This window comes from Neoarius graeffei, chromosome 13, assembly GCF_027579695.1.
Source record: "Neoarius graeffei isolate fNeoGra1 chromosome 13, fNeoGra1.pri, whole genome shotgun sequence".
In the NCBI taxonomy this organism is placed as follows: Eukaryota; Metazoa; Chordata; class Actinopteri; order Siluriformes; family Ariidae; genus Neoarius; species Neoarius graeffei.
The window spans coordinates 5,002,912-5,027,541 of NC_083581.1; the positions used below are offsets into that span (position 1 = coordinate 5,002,912).

Below are 24,630 nucleotides of genomic sequence, written 5' to 3' on the forward strand. Positions count from 1 at the left end.
AGACCAAGAACAGCTGGATTTACAGCTGCAGAAACATTGAGACAAATACTTGAGGCCCAAAGTGATGATGAAAATGGCTCAATTGATGGAGATGATTAATTTTAGTATGAGCATATCTGCTAGAAATAGCATGTTAGCTAGTATTAGCATATTAATTAGTCACTAGTTTTGATGTTACAAAGATCCCATCAACACTGCAATGGATGTTTTTGCTCATACTTTTCTTTTCATGATACATTTTCGGTCAGTGTTGTTGGATCAAGTAAATGTTCCAGTAAGAGATAACAAAGACTGTCTCGATTACGTTATATTCTTCTTATGCTGTGTCTTACCTTCTTTCTGCATTAAAATTTGTTGTAAATCATACCTATCTACATTTAGATATTTTTATAGTATCTGTCTTGAACACAGGAAGTGGTATATGTATGTAAAACCAAGAGAAAATAACTATGTATACAGATTAATGTACTGAATATAGCGGGGTCTAACCCCACCCGGTCACATTAGTCGCTAAAATAGTTTGGTCGCTTGAAGGTTAAAGTGGCCAGTGAGTGTATAAAGTTTTGTTTGTTTGCTTTTTGCAGACTTTAAATAAAAGTATCATCAAATTAACTTTTTTCTTTTTCCTTTTTCCCTGTCAGTTTGTAAACAAACCTAAATATCGCGATGCATATCTTGTATCATATCGAGCATATTGAGTATCGTGATGTGATATTTTTGTCATATCGTCCACCCTTATGAGGCAGGATATAAAAACAGAAGTTATAATGTATCGCCGCTTAACACCTTTAAAATGAGAAATATTCACCAATATCCTGTTTCCATGACCAACAAACCGTGTGATTTCTTATGAATAATTCATTAGTGCAATTTATTACTAAATATGTATAGAGTGTTAATTAACCAATTACATTCCACAAATGGAGAATGGACAGGGTCTGTACATTTATTATTATTGTTATTATTATTATTATTATTATTATTATTATTATTAAGGTTTTGACTCTGCATTCTGCTGGATTTGCTCTCTCAGGACATCAGGTTCATCTGTCACTATAGGGATAAAACTCCGCCATGAATCTTCACTTGTGATTTTAATATCGCTTTTGCATCCCTGCAACTAGGCACTGCATCACAGAAAATCAATTCCAGTAGTTTACCCTGTAAATACTACTCAAGGTCAGACCAACCTCTGTTTCCTGACCTTGTAATGCAGTCCTGTTTACCAAAGCCCCCAAAAGCAGCCATAACTAACTGATTACACCTGAATCACTGTAACTAATCCAAACTGATTTAACTATACTTGTAAAAATGACTCAGTCTTTTCTTCTTGCCCTTTAGATGTGTTCAGGAACTGTCAGGAGAGCATCTTCATCATCTCGGTCCACGCTGACGTTCTGCAACATGACATCACAAAATTGGGAAAGAGTTCATGCCAAAACAATCAGTAATATATACAGTCAAGCCGAAAAGTCTGCACACCCCTTTCACCTTTTCCACGTTTTATTACGTTACAGACTTATTCTACAATAGATTGAGTTCATTTTTTACCTCAAACATCTACACACAATCGGCAATAATTACGAAGTGAAAACAGGTTTTTAGAAAATATGCAATTTTATTTTACTGACAAAAATAGGTTATTTGGGGTTACATATCTGTGCACACCCTTAGCCTAATACTTGGTTGGTGCACCTTTGGCAGCAATTACCGCTTCAAGGCGTCTTGGGAAAGAAGCTATGAGCTTGGCACACTTGTTTCTGGACATTTTTGCCCATTCCTCTTGGCATATCCTTGCAAGCTCCATCAGGTTGGATGGGGAGCATCGGTACACAGCCATTTTCAGCTCCTTCCACAGATGTTCAATTGGATTTAGGTCTGGGCTCTGGCTGGGCCACTCAAGGACCTTCACAGACTTTCTCCAAAGCCACTCCTTTGTTCTCTTGGCTGTGTGCTTTGGGTTGTTGTCATGTTGGAAGGTAAACCTTCGCCCCAGTCTGAGGTCCAGAGCACTCTGGAGCAGGTTTTCTTCAAGGATCTCGGTGTATTTAGCTGCATTTATCTTTCCCTCTATCAGGACTAGTTGCCCCTTTCCCACTGCTGAAAGACATCCCCACATCATGATGCTGCCACCACCATGCTTCACTGTAGGGATGGCATTAGCCAGGTGATGAGCGGTGCCTGGTTTCCTCCAGACGTGACGCTTGGTATTCAGGCCAAAAAGTTTAATCTTGGTTTCATCAGACCAGAGAATCTTGTTTCTCATGGTTTGAGAGTCCTCTAGGTGCCTTTTGGGAAACTCCAAGCGGGCTGTCATGTGCCTTTTACTAAGGAGTGGCTTCTGTCTGGCCACTCTACCATAAAGGCCTGATTTGTGGAGTGCCGCCTGGATGGTTGATCTTCTGAAAGGTTCTCCCATCTCCACAAGGATACGCTGGAGCTCTGTCAGAGTGACCCTCAGGTTCCTGCTCACCTCCCTGGCCAAGGCCCGTCTTCCCCGATCGCTCAGTTTGGCCGAGCGGCCAGATCTAGGAAGGTTCTTGGTGGTTCTAAACTTCTTCCATTTATGAATGATGGTGGCCACTGTACTCTTTGGGACCTGTAAAGCTGCAGCAATTTTTCTATACCCTCTCTCCAGATCTATGCCTTGACACAGTCCTGTTTCTGAAGTCTGCAGATAATTCCTTTGACCCCTTGGCTTGGAGTTTGCTCTGACATGCACTGTCGACCATGGGACCTTATATAGGCAGGTGTTGGCAATCCCCAATCATGTCCAATCAATTGAATTTACCACAAGTTGACTCCAATTAAGTTGTAGAAACATCTCAAGCAGTATCAGTGGAAACAAAATGCACCTCAGCTCACTTTTGGGTGTCATATCAAAGGGTGGGCACACTTGTGTACGTATGATATTTTACATTTTGATTTTTAATAAATTAGCACAGGGTGGCACGGTGGTGTAGTGGTTAGCGCTGTCGCCTCACAGCAAGAAGGTCCGGGTTCAAGCCCCGTGGCCGGCGAGGGCCTTTCTGTGCGGAGTTTGCACGTTCTCCCCGTGTCCGCGTGGGTTTCCTCCGGGTGCTCCGGTTTCCCCCACAGTCCAAAGACATGCAGGTTAGGTTAACTGGTGACTCTAAATTGACCGTAGGTGTGAGTGTGAATGGTTGTCTGTGTCTATGTGTCAGCCCTGTGATGACCTGGCGACTTGTCCAGGGTGTACCCCGTCTTTCGCCCGTAGTCAGCTGGGATAGGCTCCAGCTTGCCTGCGACCCTGTAGAACAGAATAAAGCGGATAGAGATAATGAGATGAGATGAGATGAGATAAATTAGCACAAAATGTCTAAAAACCTGCTTTCACTCTGTCATTATGGGCTATTTTGTGTAGAATTTTGTGACAAAAAATGAACTCAATCTATTGTAGAATAAGTCTGTAATGTAATAAAACGTGGAGAAGGTGAAAGGGGTGTGCAGACTTTCTGGCTTATGTATATATAGTCTCTATTGCATCATTTATTAGTATTCATATGAATTAATTATTGATTAATGTTATCAGAAGGCTGTAATCAGAGTCGCAGACGTATGTCCAAACGTGATGTCATTATTTGCACCGTGAAATCTGCACATATCCAGAATCAGGTATTCCTCATTTAGATTACTAAAATCATCTGTGTAGTAAATACATACGAGGGTGCCACATTTTTGGACAGGCAGTTTTTAAAAATGATAAAAACACCAAATCAGAAAAAGTTGGGACGGAATGTTGAAATTGTAATTAAAACAGAAAACAATGATTTGTAAATAATCTTTGACATGTATTTCACTCAAAACAATACAACTGCACATTATTTTATGTTTTACCTCATGAACCTAGATTCTTGCAACACATTTAAAAAAAAAGTTGTTACAGTAAAGAATTTACCACTTTATGAAGTTTCCATTCCTTCTCACAACACTTAAAAATGTTTATGGACTGAAGACACCAAGTGATGAAGTGTTTCAGGTGTGGTTTGTTCCATTCTTCCTGTAAACAGGTCTTAAGGTGTGCAACAGTACAGGGTCGTAACTGTCATTTTTCATTTCTAAATTCTCCACACATTCTCTATTGGGGATAGACAGGACACACCTTCTTCTTCCACAGCCACGCCTTTATAATGTGAGCAGAATGTGGTTTTGCATTGACTTGTTGAAATCTCCCTGGAAAAGATGTCGTCTTGAAGGCAGCACATGTTGCTCCAAAATCTCAGTGTACTTTTCTGCATTAATGCTCCATCACAGAAGTGCAAGTTGCCTTTGCCAAAGGCACTGACCCGACCCCATACCATGACACACCTTGGCTTTCGGACTTGTTCCTGATGGTCCTTCTCGTCTTTGGTCTGGAGCACACAGCATCCATTTCTTTAAAAAAAAAAAAAACACCCAGAATACTGATTCGTCTGACCACAATACATGTTTCCACTGTGTGATGATCCATCCCAGATGCCTCTGAGCCCAGAAAAGTCGACGGTGCTACTGAGGAACACAGTTAACATAAGGCTTCTTTTTTGCACAGTAAAGTTTTAACTGGTGCTTGTTGATGTAACTCTGTATTGTAGCTTGATAAAAGGTTTGCTAAATTAATCCCGAGCCCATGTGGTTCTATCAGTTATAGATGAATGATGGTTCTTGATGCAGTGAGGAATCAGAGATCACGGGTGTTCAGATTAGGCTTGAGCCCTTTGCCCTTTACACACTGAAATTCTTCCAGATTCCTAGAGGGTGAAATGTCCAAATCCCTTCCTATCTTTCTTTGCAGAACATTGTTTTTAAACATTTCAATTATTTTCGAACACGTCTGTTGACAAACTGGAAATCCTCGGCCCATCTTTTCTCCTCAAAGACTAGTCCTTTCCTGGAGACTGATTTTGTCCCAAATCATGATTACAGTTACGGTACCTGTTGACATCCCCTGTTTCAAATCGCATCATTATTTAATTGTTATACCTCATTACAAGCCCTAAATTTCCCCCGTCCCAACTTTTTTTAGAATGTGTTGCAGGCCTGAAACACGGGAATGGATGTATATTAACAAATAAAATGAAGTTGACCAACAAAATATGAAATATCTCGGGTTCATTCTGTCTGCAATGAAATACAAGTCAAAGTAGATTTGGAAATCACCGCTTTCTTTTTTTTATTCATATTTTCTATACCATCCCAACTTTCTCTGATTTGGGGTTGTACAAGAATGAGAAGTTGACAAACACTGAAATAAATCTAATAGAAGTCTAGTTTATTACGCATCAATATGGCTTCCACACTTATTATTCAGCAGATTATAAAATAGCACTTGGTCCAGCACATCCTGTTATTTTCAATTTTGTTTTTTTATATCATACCCTGACAGTTTCGTGTGCCCAACTTAATGTAGACACGAAATCAAAGTCAGGAAATCATATCACAAAGGGTTTTTTTTTTTTCAGTCGTTAGCAAAATTTTGACAAGGTAATCTCCACTACCTAGACACACTACCTGTACAATTACATTTTTGTATTTTATAAATCAACAAAGGGATTTTTTTAAAATAAACATGATTTACAGTATGTGTATAATTAGGCTTGTTTCATGCAATAAATCTTTATTTTTATATGATTAATGTTAGACCTGACATTAATAAATGCATGTTTGAGGAGCAATTAAGGGGTCCAAGCATACAAACCTGTCTTCTGAGTTTTATTAAGTTCAGGATTAGCATTTACAAAGTGTATCTACATTGTTATCATTGCTAGATTTTTGTCATTTGTTGAATATGAAGTATTAATGTACAACCCCGATTCCAAAAAAGTTGGGACAAAGTACAAATTGTAAATAAAAACGGAATGCAATAATTTACAAATCTCAAAAACTGATATTGTATTCACAATAGAACATAGACAACATATCAAATGTCGAAAGTGAGACATTTTGAAATTTCATGCCAAATATTGGCTCATTTGAAATTTCATGACAGCAACACATCTCAAAAAAGTTGGGACGGGGCAATAAGAGGCTGGAAAAGTTAAAGGAACAGCTGGAGGACCAAATTGCAACTCATTAGGTCAATTGGCAATAGGTCATTAACATGACTGGGTATAAAAAGAGCATCTTGGAGTGGCAGCAGCTCTCAGAAGTAAAGATGGGAAGAGGATCACCAATCCCCCTAATTCTGCGCCGACAAATAGTGGAGCAATATCAGAAAGGAGTTCGACAGTGTAAAATTGCAAAGAGTTGGAACATATCATCATCTACAGTGCATAATATCATCAAAAGATTCAGAGAATCTGGAAGAATCTCTGTGCGTAAGGGTCAAGGCCGGAAAACCATACTGGGTGCCCGTGATCTTCGGGCCCTTAGACGGCACTGCATCACATACAGGCATGCTTCTGTATTGGAAATCACAAAATGGGCTCTGGAATATTTCCAGAGAACATTATCTGTGAACACAATTCACCGTGCCATCCGCCGTTGCCAGCTAAAACTCTATAGTTCAAAGAAGAAGCCGTATCTAAACCTGATCCAGAAGCGCAGACGTCTTCTCTGGGCCAAGGCTCATTTAAAATGGACTGTGGCAAAGTGGAAAACTGTTCTGTGGTCAGACGAATCAAAATTTGAAGTTCTTTATGGAAATCAGGGACGCCGTGTCATTCGGACTAAAGAGGAGAAGGACGACCCGAGTTGTTATCAGCGCTCAGTTCAGAAGCCTGCATCTCTGATGGTATGGGGTTGCATTAGTGCGTGTGGCATGGGCAGCTTACACATCTGGAAAGGCACCATCAATGCTGAAAGGTATATCCAGGTTCTAGAGCAACATATGCTCCCATCCAGACGACGTCTCTTTCAGGGAAGACCTTGCATTTTCCAACATGACAATGCCAAGCCACATACTGCATCAATTACAGCATCATGGCTGCGTAGAAGAAGGGTCCGGGTACTGAACTGGCCAGCCTGCAGTCCAGATCTTTCACCCATAGAAAAAACATTTGGCGCATCATAAAATGGAAGATACGACAAAAAAGACCTAAGACAGTTGGGCAACTAGAATACTACATTAGACAAGAATGGGTTAACATTCCTATCCCTAAACTTGAGCAACTTGTCTCCTCAGTCCCCAGACGTTTACAGACTGTTGTAAAGAGAAAAGGGGATGTCTCACAGTGGTAAACATGGCCTTGTCCCAACTTTTTTGAGATGTGTCGTTGTCATGAAATTTAAAATCACCTACTTTTTCTCTTTAAATGATACATTTTTTTCAGTTTAAACATTTGATATGTCATCTATCTTCTATTCTGAATAAAATATGGAATTTCGAAACTTCCACATCATTGCATTCCGCTTTTATTTATAATTTGTACTTTGTCCCAACTTTTTTGGAATCGGGGTTGTAGTATTAATGAAGGATTTGGAATTAGAGAGTGATACTTATCGCTGATTAACTCGATTCAGTCTAATTTATATCTGATCATGATACCTGTAAACTAAGCTCAGTGAGGTCGAGCTCTGCTAGGCACGGAGCTTTAGTCGGGGTGGGACTGGCCATGGGCTGAACACGAGTGTGACGATATGGTGGAGTGTGACTGCAATCACCTTCATCACTCTGCTGAAGAGGGAGGTTTTAAATAAACGTAACTCAAAATTGTAATACAAAATTATACAAATATTTAACGAATGTACTCAATCGGCCGAGACATTTTCAGTGTCGAATGTATGTCCAATATGACAAAAGAAAACATTTAATTTTGAAGAGTAATATATGTGCTAAATGTATGTCAGATATCAATGAAATACATATTATATAATCTAATGTAAAATGCATACGTCACCTAATATTATAATATAATAAAACCTAAACAACATCATGGGTAAATGTGTAATAAACATGATTACCTTCATAAAACCAGGAACTACCACATTACACCATGGTTTCGGATATACATTTTCATATGGGGTTTGCTTATTTAGTTTTGCAATAGTGGTACAAAGCTATTTAGCATAGCTAACACAGGTTTTTGCTGTGTGCTAGCTACAATAGCGTCATAGTTACAGTGAAAATTAAGTAAGCAACTTTAGACACAAAGCATGTCATGGCTGATTTGTAATATGTTTGCAGTTTGGGGGAATTTCTGTAACGTTAAATGTCCACCAAATTGTTCCATTGGACACACTTTCAAATTCACTGGTTTTTCCTTATTTTTATAATTTTCTACATTGTAGAACGATGTTGATGGCTTTGCTTTGATGACGCTTTGCACACTCTCTCAACCAGCTCCATGAGGTTATCACCTGGAATGGTTTTCCAACAGTCTTGAAGGACTTCCCATATACAGTATGTCTTGGCTGCTTTTCCAATGAATCACAACTGGACTGACATCAGGTGAGGCCAAGGTCATCTTGTGGAGACCAGGTCATCCAATGCAGCACTCCATCACTCTCTGTCTTGGTTAAACAGCCCTTACAGAGCCTGGAGGTGTGTTTTGGGTCATTGTCCTGTTGAAAAATGAATGATGGCTCCACTAAACGCAAACCAAATGGGCTGGCATGTCTCTATAGGATGCTGTGGTAGTGATGCTGGTTAAATGTGTCTTCAATTTTGAATAAATTGCCAACAGGGTCACCATCAAATCTCTTCCACATCATCGTACCTCCATGCTTCACGGTGGGAACCACACATGCAGATCCCATCCGTTCCTCTTTTCTGAGTTTCATAATGACACAGCGGTTGGAACAAAAAATCTCAAATTTGGACTTGGATAAAAGTACAGATTTCCACTGGTCTAATGTCCATCCTGTGTTTCTTGGCTCAAGCATTTCTCTTCTTATTATTGTTCTCTCTCAGTAAAGGTTTCTTTGCAGCAATTCGACCATGAAGGTCTGATTCACACAGTCCTCTCTGAACAGGTGATGTGATGCTGAGATGTGTCCGCTCCTTGAACTCTGCAGCATTCATGTAGGCTCTAATTGGAGGTGATGTTAATTGGTGATTTCTGAGGTTAGTTGATTTGGCCACGTAGAGAGATGTGATAAAAGCAATTGGTTGAAACTTGTCCAGTGCCTGTAGGTGAATGGTTCCAAGAGTCATGGCCACCCTCAGAAAACCTGGCATCGAGCTGTTGATCAAGATCTACGATCCAAAGGAATATCCAGTTGACTTGCACAAGATCAAGTTGAATGGATGAAAAGCATCTGATGACAGTCCAACCCATGCTTGCATAGACTAATAAAGGAATATAAAGATGATGATGATGATGATGATGATGATGGGGATGGTAACTCCAGTGAACTTATCTTCTGCAGCAGAAGTGAGTCTTGGGCTTTCTTTCCTGGAAGGGTCCTCATGAGAGCCAGTTTCATCAGAGCATTCAATGGTTTTTGCAACTGCCCTTGAAGATACATTCAAAAGTTCTTGCAATTTTCTGTATTGACCGACTCCACTCGTATGTTTCATACAAACTCCATCCGGGACATGGAGAACCAAAACCGTGACTTAAATCTCTATAGGTCACTCATGAGGAAATCAATGAGTGAATTGTTTTGATAAATTTGGGGACTTTTTGTTTGTGAATGTGTCGATATAATAAAAAGAAAATCACACGCTGGCTTGAAGAGATGAAGTTTATCTTCTTGTGTTGAAAAACTCATTTTTCATACAAAATACATAATGGATTTGAGTGACATATTTGAATAATATTGGCTGACTTTTTTTTCATGGTATATCAGATATATTCCATTCAGTTAGCATGATAGTGAACGAGTCAAAGATGAGTAGCTGAATGGAATATATCTGATAGACAACAAAAAAAAGCCATTATTATTATTATTATTATTATTATCCATACACATTCCTTTCGGGTGTTCAGCACGTCTTTCTCTTTCAAAATGGTCTCAAATTCTTCCGTATTTAAAGAAGCAAAACTGGTGACTCTAAATTGACCGTAGGTGTGAATGTGAGTGTGAATGGTTGTCTGTGTCTATGTGTCAGCCCTGTGATGACCTGGCGACTTGTCCAGGGTGTACCCCGCCTTTCGCCCGTAGTCAGCTGGGATAGGCTCCAGCTCGCCTGCGACCCTGTAGAACAGGATAAAGCGGCTACAGATAATGGATGGATGGATGGATATTTATATCTATATTAATTTTTATACTAATTTCGTGTGGGGCGGCACGGTGGTGTAGTGGTTAGCGCTGTCGCCTCACAGCAAGAAGGTCCGGGTTCGAGCCCCGTGGCCGGCGAGGGCCTTTCTGTGCGGAGTTTGCATGTTCTCCCCGTGTCCGCGTGGGTTTCCTCCGGGTGCTCCGGTTTCCCCCACAGTCCAAAGACATGCAGGTTAGGTTAACTGGTGACTCTAAATTGAGCGTAGGTGTGAATGTGAGTGTGAATGGTTGTCTGTGTCTATGTGTCAGCCCTGTGATGACCTGGCGACTTGTCCAGGGTGTACCCCGCCTTTCGCCCGTAGTCAGCTGGGATAGGCTCCAGCTTGCCTGCAACCCTGTAGAACAGGATAACGCGGCTAGAGATAATGAGATGAGATGAGACTAATTTCGTGTAAGAGAAGGCACATTTACCTGTTCATACGTCATGTTCAGGAACAAACTAACAGAAAAAAGGGCGAAAGCCATTTACACATTAAACAAACAAACTTCAATGGTGCTAAAATGCCTTCCATGTAGTTCCAGGGTTATGTTTTTGAAAGGCACACAAGTGCATTTGTTACAATAAAGCACATTAGAGTGTTATGTTTGTGAGAGTATGTTTTTGACATGGATGCTTAACATTAGTGCCACGAGCCTTTTCCTAAATATTCCTTATAGAAGTCATCTTTTTTGTAAATTTATTGTAGGCTATGGTATGGGACATACATCTTCACACTACTCAAAGCTATCAGTGTGTTTTAGAGAGTGCGCGTGTGTGTGACAGCTGTGTCATTTGTGTTGGACTCGACTCGAATAAATAGTGGACTCGACTCGAAATTTTCTTTAATGACTTGGATTTGACTCGGACTTGAACACTGGGGACTCAAGACTGGACTTTGACTCGAGGTTTAGTGACTCAACTACAGCACTGTTGCAGGCTGTCAAACCAAATGAATGAAACCTGCTAGAAGGGAACAGAACACATGTTTTTATTCCTTGGAAGAAGTGTCCTGTATGTATAATATTTCCCAATATTCCACTCCGATGATGTCATTCCCAGTCTTTTCCTGCTGACTAGACGTGCATTGTCAAAATGGCAAACTAGTACAAAATTAAAATTCTTTTGATTAACTTGCATTTTTGTGTGTGTGTGTGTGTGTGTGTGTGTGTGTCCATATAATATAAAGAACATTATACAGTGGTGTAAGATATGAAGTTCATCTTCTCATGTTGAAAATATTTTCACTTGTTTGCTTCACTTACTCGCGATATATACGTTCACAACTTGAAGATAAACTTCATATCTTCACACCACCATGTAATATTCTCTATTACACGGCGGCACGGTGGTGTAGTGGTTAGCACTGTCGCCTCACGGCAAGAAGGTTCTGGGTTCGAACCCAGTGGCCGGCGAGGAGTTTGCACGTTCTCCCCATGTCTGCGTGGGTTTTCTCCGGGTGCTCCGGTTTCCCCCACAATCCAAAGACATGCAGTTAGGTTGACATGGGGCGGTCTTGGGCTGAGGTGCCCTTGAGCGAGGTACCTGACTGCTCCCCGGGCGCTGTAGTGTTGCTGCCCACTGCTCTGCGTGTGTTCACTGCTTCAGATGGGTTAAATGCAGAAGGATGAATTTCACTGTGCTTGAAGTGTGCATGTGACAAATAAAGGTTTCTTAGTTCTATGTATTATATAAAACCAAGAATAATAATCTTAAGATTGCACCATAAATCCATTTGGGGTTGAAAATAACGGTGTTATATTAGAAATGTAAAATCAAAAAAATAGCAACAATAAAACATGACAGTGAGAAAATCAGTAAAAACAAAGTGGAAAAATTAAATCATGTGATCTAATTGTGACCTTTTCTATTAAAATGTCCCAAAACAGAAATAAGAAAAGATAGAGAGAGAGAGTTTGGCAGGTACGATACTACTGAAGCTGTACTTTCTGGTCAAAAAGTCGATTCTGTGACCTTTCCATTTGACCAATCACTGATCTACACTACTGCAAGCTCCGCCCACACGTCCCTATTTGTTACTTCTAGATCAGGGCTTTTCAAAGTGTGGGGCGCGCCCCCCCTGGGGGGCGCCAGAGTTCTTCGGGGGGGTGCAACGTGAGAGACAAAATGGATCGATTTTTAGTACCTAAAGCTACAGGGAGTGAGGAGACGGCCAAGCAAAAAAACAGAGCCTCCAGGATGTTGCGATTTGCAACTTCAGCGCAAATTCAACCAATCCCCGCGAATTCAGGGCGGTGCTGCAATTATATCCAATCACCGCAACTTTCCCGCAAATTTGACCAATCGTTGGCGTCGTCTTGAGGTGACATCGACAAACTACCTTCCGCCTTACTTCCGGATGTCTATGTTCAAGAGAAGCAGCATGCGTGCAGTGTTGCCAGATTGGCGGTTTCAAGTGCATTTCGGCGGGTTTTGAATATATTTTGGACTGGAAAACGTCAGCAGTATCTGGCAACATTGCATGACGTGCGAGTCAGTGTTTCTGTAGGCTTAAATTCTGTTACTGAAAGTGTGTTCTGTTTACACTGGAGGACTGTGTGCACTTTATTTTTTTTTTACTTAATACAAGAAATTAATGGATGCCAACATTTTTGCCAAAATGGTATTTTATTTTCCATTGTTTAGGCAGCTTCAGCATCATACTGTGAGATTCTGTTCAAATTGTTTTTTTCTTCTATGAAGCCTGAGCCATTTATTTTATTAGTTTATAATTATTGTTTAATTTAGTCTTCAGGAGAGACTGCCTGCACACGGTACTAGTATTAATAGTTTTTTTTTTCTTACATGAAAGCTGAGGCATTTATATTATATTTTAAGGTAACTTCATGTTGTGCTGTGAGGTTCTCTGCACTTTAACTTTTGAACCAACAGGTGCATTTGGATAAGTAAAGCCTATTTTTCTGCATTTTTGTAGTCCTGGTAATCTTTTATATTGGTAAAGTTGTTTATAGGACCATTTCTCAGTGTCTTTGTTTTTTTAATCAATAGTTTTTCAGTAATAACTTAATATTTAACATATCACTCAATTTTAATCACAAAAAGAGAAAATCGCAACAATTTCTCGCAACTTTCACTTCCTCCCGCAATGTCATCGCAACAAAAACCTAAACACCGCAAGTTTCATCACAATTTTTTTGGAAACCCCCGCAACATCAGACATTTTAGCTCGCAACAATCACAAAAAAGGCCCGTGGAATCCTGGGGGACTGGAAAAAGAAGGAAGTATGACCACGATTATTTAAAGTTTGGATTTTCATGGACTGGATCTGAAGATGCTCCACTGCCACAGTGTGTTGTCTGCCAAGAGGTGCTCGCTAACGATGCTATGCGATGTTTAAAATGTATAAAACAAGATGTTTTAAAAAGCACAGATGTTTAAAATGTGAAAAAGAAAAAAATGTGTACAACAACCATTTTCTTTTTAAATATAAATGGAACATTAAGTATAGCAACAACAAAAATTGTAAGGGGGGGCGCTGTTGTTTATTTGCTCTCCGAGGGGGGGCTGACTCTCCCACACTTTTGCCGCTTTTCCACTACAAACGCGGCTGAGTCGGGCTGAGCCGTGCCGTGCTGAGTCGAGCTGAGTAGGGCCGTTGGAGTTGCATTTCGACTACAACCGCGCTGAACCGTGCTGGCTGGAAGTGGGTGGACACATTGGGTGGAGTTAGCGAAAGTGGGTGGATGTCAGGTGATGTCGTTAAGCAGCGCAAACAGTGACATCAGTGAGCTTTTAAGCGGTAGTCTCACAACCCGAATAGTAAACAATAAACATGGAGGACATGGAGTCGTTAGTGTTGCTGGTCTTGGTGCTGTGGCTTGTTGTCACCGACAACGCGGACAGATACTGGCAAGAGCGTATAGATGAGGCGAGGCGCATAAGGCTTCAGAAATTCTCGTAATTCATAATTCTTCTCCTTCCGGGTTTACGGTGTTTACAGATCCCAGCGCGCTCGCGGGGCGTGTGTGGGCATGTGAGGACACTCCTCCTCACCAATCAGTGCACAGGGGAGTGTCTGCTCACGCCCCCAGCCTCACTCGGCACGGTTTGGCTCGCTTCAGCCCCACTCCAAAACGGTGCGAGTTTTAGGGGCTAAGCAGGGCTGAAGCGAGCTGAGTCGTGCTGGTTTTTGGTAGTCGAAACGCGAGCCGTGTTGGGCTGAAGTGAGCTGAAGCGAGCTGAAGTGAGCTGAAAAAGGGTAGTGGAAAAGGGCCATTGGAAAACCCCTGTTCTAGATAATTACAGTGGTGCTTGAAAGTTTGTGAACCCTTTAGAATTTTCTATATTTCTGCATAAATATGACCTAAAACATCATTGGATTTTCACACAAGTCCTAAAAGTAGATAAAGAGAACCCAGTTAAACAAATGAGACAAAAATATTATACTTGGTCATTTATTTATTGAGGAAAATGATCCAATATTACATATCTGTGAGTGGCAAAAGTATGTGAACCTCTAGGATTAGCAGTTAATTTGAAGGTGAAATTAGAGTCAGGTGTTTTCAATCAGTGGGATGACAATCAGGTGTGAGTGGGCACCCTGTTTTATTTAAAGAACGGGGATCTATCAAAGTCTGATCTTCACAACACATGTTTGTGGAAGTGTATCATGGTACGAACAAAAGAAATTTCTGAGGACCTCAGAAAAAGTGTTGTTGATGCTCATCAGGCTGGAAAAGGTTACAAAACCATCTCTAAAGAGTTTGGACTCCACCAATCCACAGTCAGACAGATTGTGTACAAATGGAGGAGATTCAAGACCATTGTTACCCTCCCCAGGAGTGGTCGACCAACAAAGATCACTCCAAGAGCAAGGCGCGTAATAGTCGGCGAGGTCACAAAGGACCCCAGGGTAACTTCTAAGCAACTGAAGGCCTCTCTCACATTGGCTAATGTTAATGTTCATGAGTCCACCATCAAGAGAACACTGAACAACAATGGTGTGCATGGCAGGGTTGCAAGAAGAAAGCCACTGCTCTCCAAAAAGAACGTTGCTGCTCGTCTGCAGTTTGCACAAGATCACGTGGACAAGCCAGAAGGCTATTGGAAAAATGTTTTGTGGACGGATGAAACCAAAATAGAACTTTTTGGTTTAAATGAGAAGCGTTATGTTTGGAGAAAGGAAAACACTGCATTGCAGCATAAGAACCTTATCCCATCTGTGAAACATGGTGGTGGTAGTATCATGGTTTGGGCCTGTTTTGCTGCATCTGGGCCAGGATGGCTTGCCATCAATGATGGAACAATGAATTCTGAATTATACCAGCGAATTCTAAAGGAAAATGTCAGGACATCTGTCCATGAACTGAATCTCAAGAGAAGGTGGGTCATGTAGCAAGATAACGACCCTAAGCACACAAGTCATTCTACCAAAGAATGGTTAAAGAAGAATAAAGTTAATGTTTTGGAATGGCCAAGTCAAAGTCCTGACCTTAATCCAATGGAAATGTTGTGGAAGGACCTGAAGTGAGCAGTTCATGTGAGGAAACCCACCAACATCCCAGAGTTGAAGCTGTTCTGTACGGAGGAACGGGCTAAAATTCCTCCAAGCCGGTGTGCAGGACTGATCAACAGTTACCGCAAACATTTAGTTGCAGTTATTGCTGCACAAGCGGGTCACAACAGATACTGAAAGCAAAGGTTCACATACTTTTGCCACTCACAGATATGTAATATTGGATCATTTTCCTCAATAAATAAATGACCAAGTATAATATTTTTGTCTCATTTGTTTAACTGGGTTCTCTTTATCTACTTTTAGGACTTGTGTGAAAATCCGATGATGTTTTAGGTCATATTTATGCAGAAATATAGAAAATTCTAAAGGGTTCACAAACTTTCAAGCACCACTGTATCTGAGCTGTTCTTCACAATCATGATCACAATGACAAAAAGTGCTAAAATATTTAATGTAGTCATATATTTATATATAGTTTGTATAGTTAATAAATATGGATGATTTTGTGCTATTATAATTCTTCTTCTTCTTCTTTATCATCTTTGTGGCCATTTCTGAGGCACGAGCGCTGAGAAACAGATCATTTTGTTCCATGAATACTCACAGATGATTATTTGTGGATCCAATAACAAGTATGATGAAGATTTAACAGATTATTGATGGATTAATAATTGCTTGTATCTCCCGAGCTCGACGGTTTGCTGAACATTTTTGGATTTGTGGATATAAACAGCAGTGAACTCACCACAGGCCTGTCTCGGTGTGTGTTCACTGCCTCAATGTTCAGGAAAACTGATTCGACTTTACAGCCTGAGGACAGAGAGAGAGAGAGAGAGAGAGAGAGAGAGAGAGAGAGGAGGGATGAGAAATTGAGCAGGATCGTATGAGACGTTTTTCTCAGATTAGGTCAGTTTGAACAAAATTCTTGCCTTGATTGTTGCGATTTCATTTTTATTAGTGTCACCTACACAAAAAATAATCACAAGACATGACCTACTTAATGTCTGAAGAGTCTGCGTCTTTAGCTTAGCACTCGAGCAGATTTCCCGAGTCTGAAACCGGGACACTTTTGCGTGCGACCATGCTCGTGCACGCACACCTTTTTTTTACGTAAACGTGACACTCAGAGAGGTGCTCTTATCATTTTGTTAAAGCTCACATTTATCAACATCTCACATGAAATAAAACAAACAGGCATTTTGTTATCTAGTAGCATAGTGATACACAGATCAGTTAAATTATGGTCAGACAACAGATTTTGTAATGGCTGAGAATAGGCCAGGCTATGTCCATAGGCCAAATTTAAACTTTCACCTGTTTGTGAGAACACCAAGAAGAATGCATATGCACATGTAGGCTATATCTCTAAAATTGTATGCACTATGCAGCAGTTCCCAAACTTTTTTGGCCGCGCACCCCCTTCTATACTCCAACCAGGTTGACGCACCCCCAGTTCCCCAGTTTCAAAAAACACACGCTTTCTTATAAAGGCAGCATCTTTAATCGTGCTAAAATGATAACAAACATCGTTTGCCACACCTGAAATCACAAAAGTGAAAAAAAAAACCACCAAAGCACGTCGTGCTCGAATGAGAACATCGAATCACATTAACATATTATGCGCTCTCGTATTTGAATTAGATAGAATTTGATTGAAATGTAACAGTTTTAAAACGTTGCAACACGGTAAATGCGCAAATTCATTACAAAGGGAGATCACATCGAGGCATGTAGTCTACCAGCCAGATATGGGGAAAATATATGATTTTCATCCGTGTTTAAAACACTAGCAACACAACCCTGTCATTACAAGGTTATGAAAATGAATTGAGAATGAATTTAATTTGCAAAAAACTTAACAATATAATAACAGTAAAAATAGCAATGATAATTATGAACATATGCATTTTAAAGAGATACAACAATTAAGGAGCATATCAGGAACAGATAAAGAAGAGGATCCATCTGATTGTGAAGTGCAGCGCTGGCGGCTCAGTCTGCAGCGAGAGAGACAGACAGACAGACAGACGGTGGGTGGGTCAGTAGGCTATATAGGTCCTATTTTCAGTAGCAGTATATATTTTTAGCAAGATCAATGTCATTTGGCCAAATAATACATACCAATATTAATGCGACGGATGGGCCTGCATCTTGGCACAGAGCTCTCCGATGTTTGGGGTAATTGAAGACAGTCTCAGCCTCAAATCTTTCTCAACATCTCCCAGTCTTTGCCGATGTTTAGTTGCCGATCGGCATTTAGTTTTGCCGATTTCAACCAGTTGAGCATTGCGAATGAATGAATGAATGAATGAATGAAGCCACAAACTACTGCAGAACCATTACGGCGTAGAAGAAGAGTTAAAACTCGCCATTACATTTTTTATCTTGCGCACCCCGGGGGTGCGCGCACCACACTTTGGGAAACCCTGCACTATAGCATGAACTTAAAAAGTAGATATGTGACCTCAACATAGCCTAGGTCAGAATCAACCTTACTAACCATTCCCCACAACTGAATGAATAAAGCAAGAAGATGTGTACAAAAGTGAACACTTTAATGGAAGGTGCAACAAGCTGTTCAACACAGCAATATGGCCAAACTGTCAGAATGGTATGTTAAACAGAAACAAAAAAGAGACAAGTGATTTGAGAATAATACTCAAACAAAACAGCAATAAAGGAGGAGAGGGGTGACAGCCTGAGGAAAGCCCCCACAGGAGCGCACAGCATTTGCAACATAGGCTACCCAACTCAGTACAAGAACAAAGCACAGGAACAAAGCTAAGGCGACTGTCAATCCACCCACCCTAAACAAAATGCATTAGCCTACATATATTTACAAGAAGAGTGATCCGTTTTAATCTGATCCTGTATATTGGCGTTACCAACGTGGGCTATGGAGAAGGAACACTTACAGTGTGTGCAGTAGGCTTTGTGCGCATTGTTCTGCACTTCTCGGAGGAAGGGGTAGGTGCCCTGTAAATCTTTGGAAAAGGTACATTTTCTTTTCGGCATAATTGCTGCGGCATTACTGCTGCTAGCTGCTAGACAAAGAACATTTGCGCCAGTTAATGTTTATTTTATTGTTGCATGGCAACACGTTCTGTTGTCTGGAATAATGTGGCTAAATAAACACCCATGCCACAGGGCCAGGGGGCAGTAACCAGGAAAGTTTGCGATTCCTGTCAATTCATCAAAATAGTAAATGCAGACATTTCTCCGCTAATGATTCCCACGCTGCTCAGTCACAAACGTCGCGAGTGGCGAAAACCGGGACATATCTGTGTCCCGACAGACTTTTGTCGGGACTTGGGACACACAACCACAAATCGGGACTGTCCCGGTAAAACCGGGACGTCTGGTCACCCTAATTTAGCATCATCGGATTCTGAGCATAAATCACCATACAGTCACGCCTGTTTCTAATCCATACCTCCATGGTAATAACCTTCACTTTTCATGTAAGCTAATCCGAGCTAAACTGACAGGATTTCTGTGAGAAATCATAAGTCATAATCCTAAATATGACTTCATCTAATATTTACTGCTGAAGCTAGGTAAGCAGATACCATAAGCTAACATGAGGGGATATTTTCAGTCAACCTGTCCAACACTTAGAGCTTCTTCAATCCTAGGGTGACCATATTTTGATTTCCATAAAAGAGGACACTCGGCCCGGCCTCGAGGCACAAATTCAGACCGGCTTCTCAGAGGTTAATGAACATGCTTTATTATGCCTCAATGGTACAAAAATAACTTCTGTAATAAAATAAAATAAATTGTTTTTTTTCGCGGTCCAAATCCTGCACTCTGATTGGATGGCGAGCGGGTCCGTATCCTACAATACGGACCCCAGTTACGGACCTCTGGCGACTCGCTCGTTCACAACAACAACAACAAACATAGTAGCATTTTTTGTCAACATTTATCTTTTTTATAAGATTTATTTATAAGATTATCAGAAATCTTATGAATTTTTGCCAGCATTTCTCAGGAGAATAGCATTAATTTTACAGCATGGATAGCGATAACGACAGTGTTCACAGCGAAAGCGAGTCTTACTATCCTGAAGAAGAAGAAATAAAAGAAAACATTTCAGGAGAAAGCTAAAAACCTGTAACTTGCTAACGCCGAGCAAAAACATGGCTGAATCCTGAATGACTCAATTTTGTATAAATAGGGGACGGCATAGGCGGCAAAATGTAGTTTTTTTTCCTGCCATGGAAGTGCACTTGTATACCGAGGAGGAAGCCATTTGCATTACAGCCGTGAATGAGGATTCAAAATGGCGGCTCGGCTCGGTTTCCCCTTTCAGGCGCTCTCGTTTTCTGTTAGAATTTGGTAAAGAAAAAAATAAATATATTATTTACCAGCTTAAGGTCGGTCCGTATGGTGAAATACCGTGACCTCGGCCTTGAATACTGACCGAGGCCCAGAGGGCCTCGCTCAGTACTTTCAAGACCTCGGTCACGGTATTTCACCATACGGACCGACCTTAAGCTGGTAAATAACATGTATATCTGTAACAACCTGTAACAAAATGATAGCTCTCTTTTCAAATAAATAAATAAAAATTATGAAATAATGTTCTAAATATGACCTCTTCTGTGTTAGAAAATCCAGCTTCAACAAAATATCTCTTAATACCTTTTCAGTGTAATAAGATAAACTAGACCGGACAATTCCCCGGGGGAAATTGTGAGACGATGCAGTGCGCGAAGCAATTCGGTCACGCATGTTTGCTGGCCGTGAATGTGTGACCCGCAATGATGTTTCAATGCAATGATTATGTGTGTGCTTCAGACAGCAGCCGTCATGAAGAAGAGCTATTCAAGAGCATAAACAACGTGACTACAGGCGGAAATTAGCATGTACTGCTATAACCTGGGACAGACATCTGTCCTTACCACAAGGATAATGTTTAATTTGTGCGCTGTCCCTTTTAAAAATAAAATAAACTCTAAACTCTAAGAAGTGTGTTTGTAGTTTGTATGTACGAACAGAAGTGTTCCTAATAAAGTGGGCGGCTAAGGTGAAGTGTCATGCCGACCGAGGCCGGTTTTTTTTTTTTCACAAAAAAAAGAAATTCACAAAATTCTTTCACAGTGAGCGCTAGAAGGGTCTCCTGAATAGACTGTGAGAGACTTTTCTGTCATGTTTATAATGGGTGTCAATGAGCTAAGTCACACAAGGTATGGAGTTTTCTACTGATTTTTATGAAGAACCAGGCCTCGAACAATGACAAATAACTCGACAACGGAAGCAGCTACTCACAAAATTCTTTCACAGTGAGCGCTAGAAGGGTCTCCTGAATAAAATGATGTATTTTTTTGTCTGTAGTGTTAAAAATAAGGACACTAGAGCGATTTAAAAATTAGAGACTTTTCTGTCACTTTTATAATTGGTGTCAATGAGCTAAGACACACAAGGTCTTGAATTTTGTGCTGTGTTTTACTACGGAACAGGCCTCGAACAATGACAAATAACTCGACAACGGAAGCAGCTATTCACAAAATTCTTTCACAGTGAGCGCTAGAAGGGTCTCCTGAATAAACTGATGTAATTTTTTGTCTGTCGTGTTAAAAATAACGACACTAGAGCGATTTAAAAATGAGTGACTTGTCTCTCACGTTTATAATGGGTGTCAATGAGCTAAGACACACAAGGGCTGGAGTTTTCTACTGTTTTTTTTATGAAGGACCAGGCCTCGAACAATGACAAATAACTCGACAACGGAAGCAGCTATTCACAAAATTCTTTCACACTGAGCGCTGGAAGGGTCTCCTGAATAAAATGATGTATTTTTTTCTCTGTAGTGTTAAAAATAAGGACACTAGAGCGATTTAAAAACGAGTGACTTTTCTCTCACGTTTATAATGGGAGTCAATGAGCTAAGACACACAAGGTCTTGAATTTTGTGCTGTGTTTTACCACGGACCAGGCCTCGAACAATGACAAATAACTCGACAACGGAAGTAGCTATTCACAAAATTCTTTCACAGTGAGCGCTAGAAGGGTCTCCTGAATAAAATGATGTATTTTTTTGTCTGTGGTCTTAAAAATAACGACACTAGAGTGATTTAAAAATGAGTGACTTTTCTCTCACGTTTATAATGTGTGTCAATGAGGGCTGTCAGCTGCCCTGTCCTCAGTTTGACGCTTGTCATTCAAAAACTGTAAATCATATCGTTTAGGTAGACACATTGTGTGAATCAGGACAAGTTTTCCTACTACTTTTGAGAAAATCATGTCTGTAGAGTGAAATTTGTGGCTGAAAACACAGTTTAAGCGAGAAAGTTTGAGCTTTATTTTCAATCTCTCTCCACTCTAAGTAAACGACCTTCACTGGTGTGTAACGCAATAGACACCCATTCAAAAGCCAGATTTTCTCCCAGAACCCACATGGCGGTTGAGCCAGGACAGAACCGAAAGTGTAGAACCTAGCAGAAAAGTTGAATGCCAGATCCACAGAGGAGACGTTTTCCTACGTTTTAGAGTTTGAATCACGTCTCTAGGTTAAAGCATGCCAGAGCAGCAGACGTTTGAAAAACGTTGAAAAAGAGCTTTTTTTTCAATTAATTCCATAGAAATGAATGGGGGTTTTTGGGGCAATTTTTTCGCGACTACGTCGCGAAAAAATCGTATTCTGTAGAGAAAAGTAATAGCATAGCGAGTCCGATCGAGCCGCACGTTTTGATGTATTGTTTGTCTGTGTACGACGTATGGTTATTGAGTTATTCGAAATCAAAATTTGGGTAGGAATAATAAAAACTAGACCGGACAATTCCCTGGGGGAAATTGTGAGAGGATGCAGTGCGCGAAGCAATTCGGTCACGCATGTTTGCTGGCCGTGAATGTGTGACCTTCAATGATGTTTCAATGCAATGATTATGTGTGTGCATGAGACAGCAGCCCCCCCCCCGTCACTCACTGCTCCCAGACGGCATGGCGACGGGCCTGAGAAAGCACAGTGTGACACATAATCTTGTCAATTGTTGGCTGATTTTTGCTCAGGATCAGGCCTCGAACAACGACAAATAACTCTTCACCGAAAGCAGCTATTCACAAAATTCTTTCACAGTGAGCGCTAGAAGGGTCTCCTGAATAAACTGATGTGATTTTTTGTCTGTCGTGTTAAAACTGACGACACTAGAGCGATTTAAAAACGAGTGACTTTTCTCTCACGTTTATAATGCGTGTCAATGAGCTAAGACACACAAGGTCTTGAATTTTGTGCTGTGTTTTACTACGGACCAGACCTCGAACAATGACAAATAACTCGACAACGGAAGCAGCTATTCACAAAATTCTTTCACAGTGAGCGCTAGAAGGGTCTCCTGAATAAAATGATGTATTTTTTTGTTTGTAGTCTTAAAAATAACGACACTAGAGCGATTTAAATACGAGTGACTTTTCTCTCACGTTTATAATGCGTGTCAATGAGCTAAGACACACAAGGTCTTGAATTTTGTGCTGTGTTTTACTACGGACCAGACCTCGAACAATGACAAATAACTCGACAACGGAAGCAGCTATTCACAAAATTCTTTCACAGTGAGCGCTAGAAGGGTCTCCTGAATAAAATGATGTATTTTTTTGTTTGTAGTCTTAAAAATAACGACACTAGAGCGATTTAAAAACGAGTGACTTTTCTGTCCCGTTTATAATGCGTGTCAATGAGCTAAGACACACAAGGTCTTGAATTTTGTGCTGTGTTTTACTACAGACCAGACCTCGAACAATGACAAATAACTCGACAACGGAAGCAGCTATTCACAAAATTCTTTCACAGTGAGCGCTAGAAGGGTCTCCTGAATAAAATGATGTATTTTTTTGTTTGTAGTCTTAAAAATAACGACACTAGAGCGATTTAAAAACGAGTGACTTTTCTCTCACGTTTATAATGTGTGTCAATGAGGGCTGTCAGCTGCCCTGTCCTCAGTTTGACGCTTGTCATTCAAAAACTGTAAATCATATCGTTTAGGTAGACACATTGTGTGAATCAGGACAAGTTTTCCTACTACTTTTGAGAAAATCATGTCTGTAGAGTGAAATTTGTGGCTGAAAACACAGTTTAAGCGAGAAAGTTTGAGCTTTATTTTCAACCTCTCTCCACTCTAAGTAAACGACCTTCACTGGTGTGTAACGCAATAGACACCCATTCAAAAGCCGGATTTTCTCCCAGAACCCACATGGCGTTTGAGCCGGGACTGATCCGAAAGTGTAGAACCTAGCAGAAAAGTTGAATGCCAGATCCACAGAGGAGAAGTTTTCCTACGTTTTAGAGTTTGAATCACGTCTCTAGGTGAAAGCATGCCAGAGCAGCGGACGTTTGAAAAACGTTGAAAAAGTGCTTTTTTTTTCAATTAATTCCATAGAAATGAATGGGGTTTTTTTGGACGATTTTTTCGCGACTACGTCGCGAAAAAATCGTAATCTATAGAGAAAAGTAATAGCATAGCGAGTCCGATCGAGCCGCACGTTTTGATATATTGTTTGTCTGTGTGCGACGTACGGTTATTGAGTTATTCGAAATCAAAATTTGCGTAGGAATAAGAAGAAGAAGAAGAAGAAGAAGAAATACGTAGAAGAACAATAGTTGCAGTGCTTTGCACTGCAACCTATGGTCTCCCCTAGGGGAGCCCATAGGTTGCTGTGCTGCAGCACTGCATCCTAATAAGCAGAAGAAGAAACACGTAGAAGAACAATAGTTGCAGTGCTTTGCACTGCATCCTAATAATAAAACAGTCTCACAAAAATACTAACTCAACAAACAAAAAGGATCTATCCTTTTAATCTTTAGTTGTCTTCTTCATCATGCTTTTCTTCTTCATCCTCCTTGTCTGCCCATCCATATTTTGCTGTAGAACTCATCTTTCCCAGCAGTTTTCAGTTGCTCAACAAATAAGCATAAAAGTCTTTGCAAGAAGTGTCTTTGAAATTGTATTGCACTAATAGAATCCCCTTCAGTGCCAACTTTTCAAAATTCTCATGGGGGAGAAAAGTGCGTGA

At 40.5% G+C, this 24,630-nt stretch overlaps 1 protein-coding gene across 3 annotated transcripts in view; it reads right to left on the reverse strand.

Annotated features, from left to right (window-relative positions):
• Window positions 1-396: 396 nt before the first annotated feature.
• Window positions 397-24,630, reverse strand: part of LOC132896383 (6-phosphofructo-2-kinase/fructose-2,6-bisphosphatase-like) — an 83,247-nt gene continuing 59,013 nt past the window's right edge. Inside the window, exons 13-14 of one of the 3 annotated variants that reach the window (XM_060937162.1) lie at window positions 16,364-16,428; window positions 397-1,397 (exon numbers count right to left, since the gene is read on the reverse strand). In XM_060937162.1, coding sequence (XP_060793145.1) covers window positions 1,338-1,397; window positions 16,364-16,428 — 125 coding nt within the window. In that variant the 3' untranslated portion in view covers window positions 397-1,337. Of the gene's footprint in view, window positions 1,398-16,101; window positions 16,187-16,363; window positions 16,429-24,630 lie in introns of those variants that run through there. The other 2 variants (XM_060937163.1, XM_060937164.1) reach the window with 2 other exon arrangements.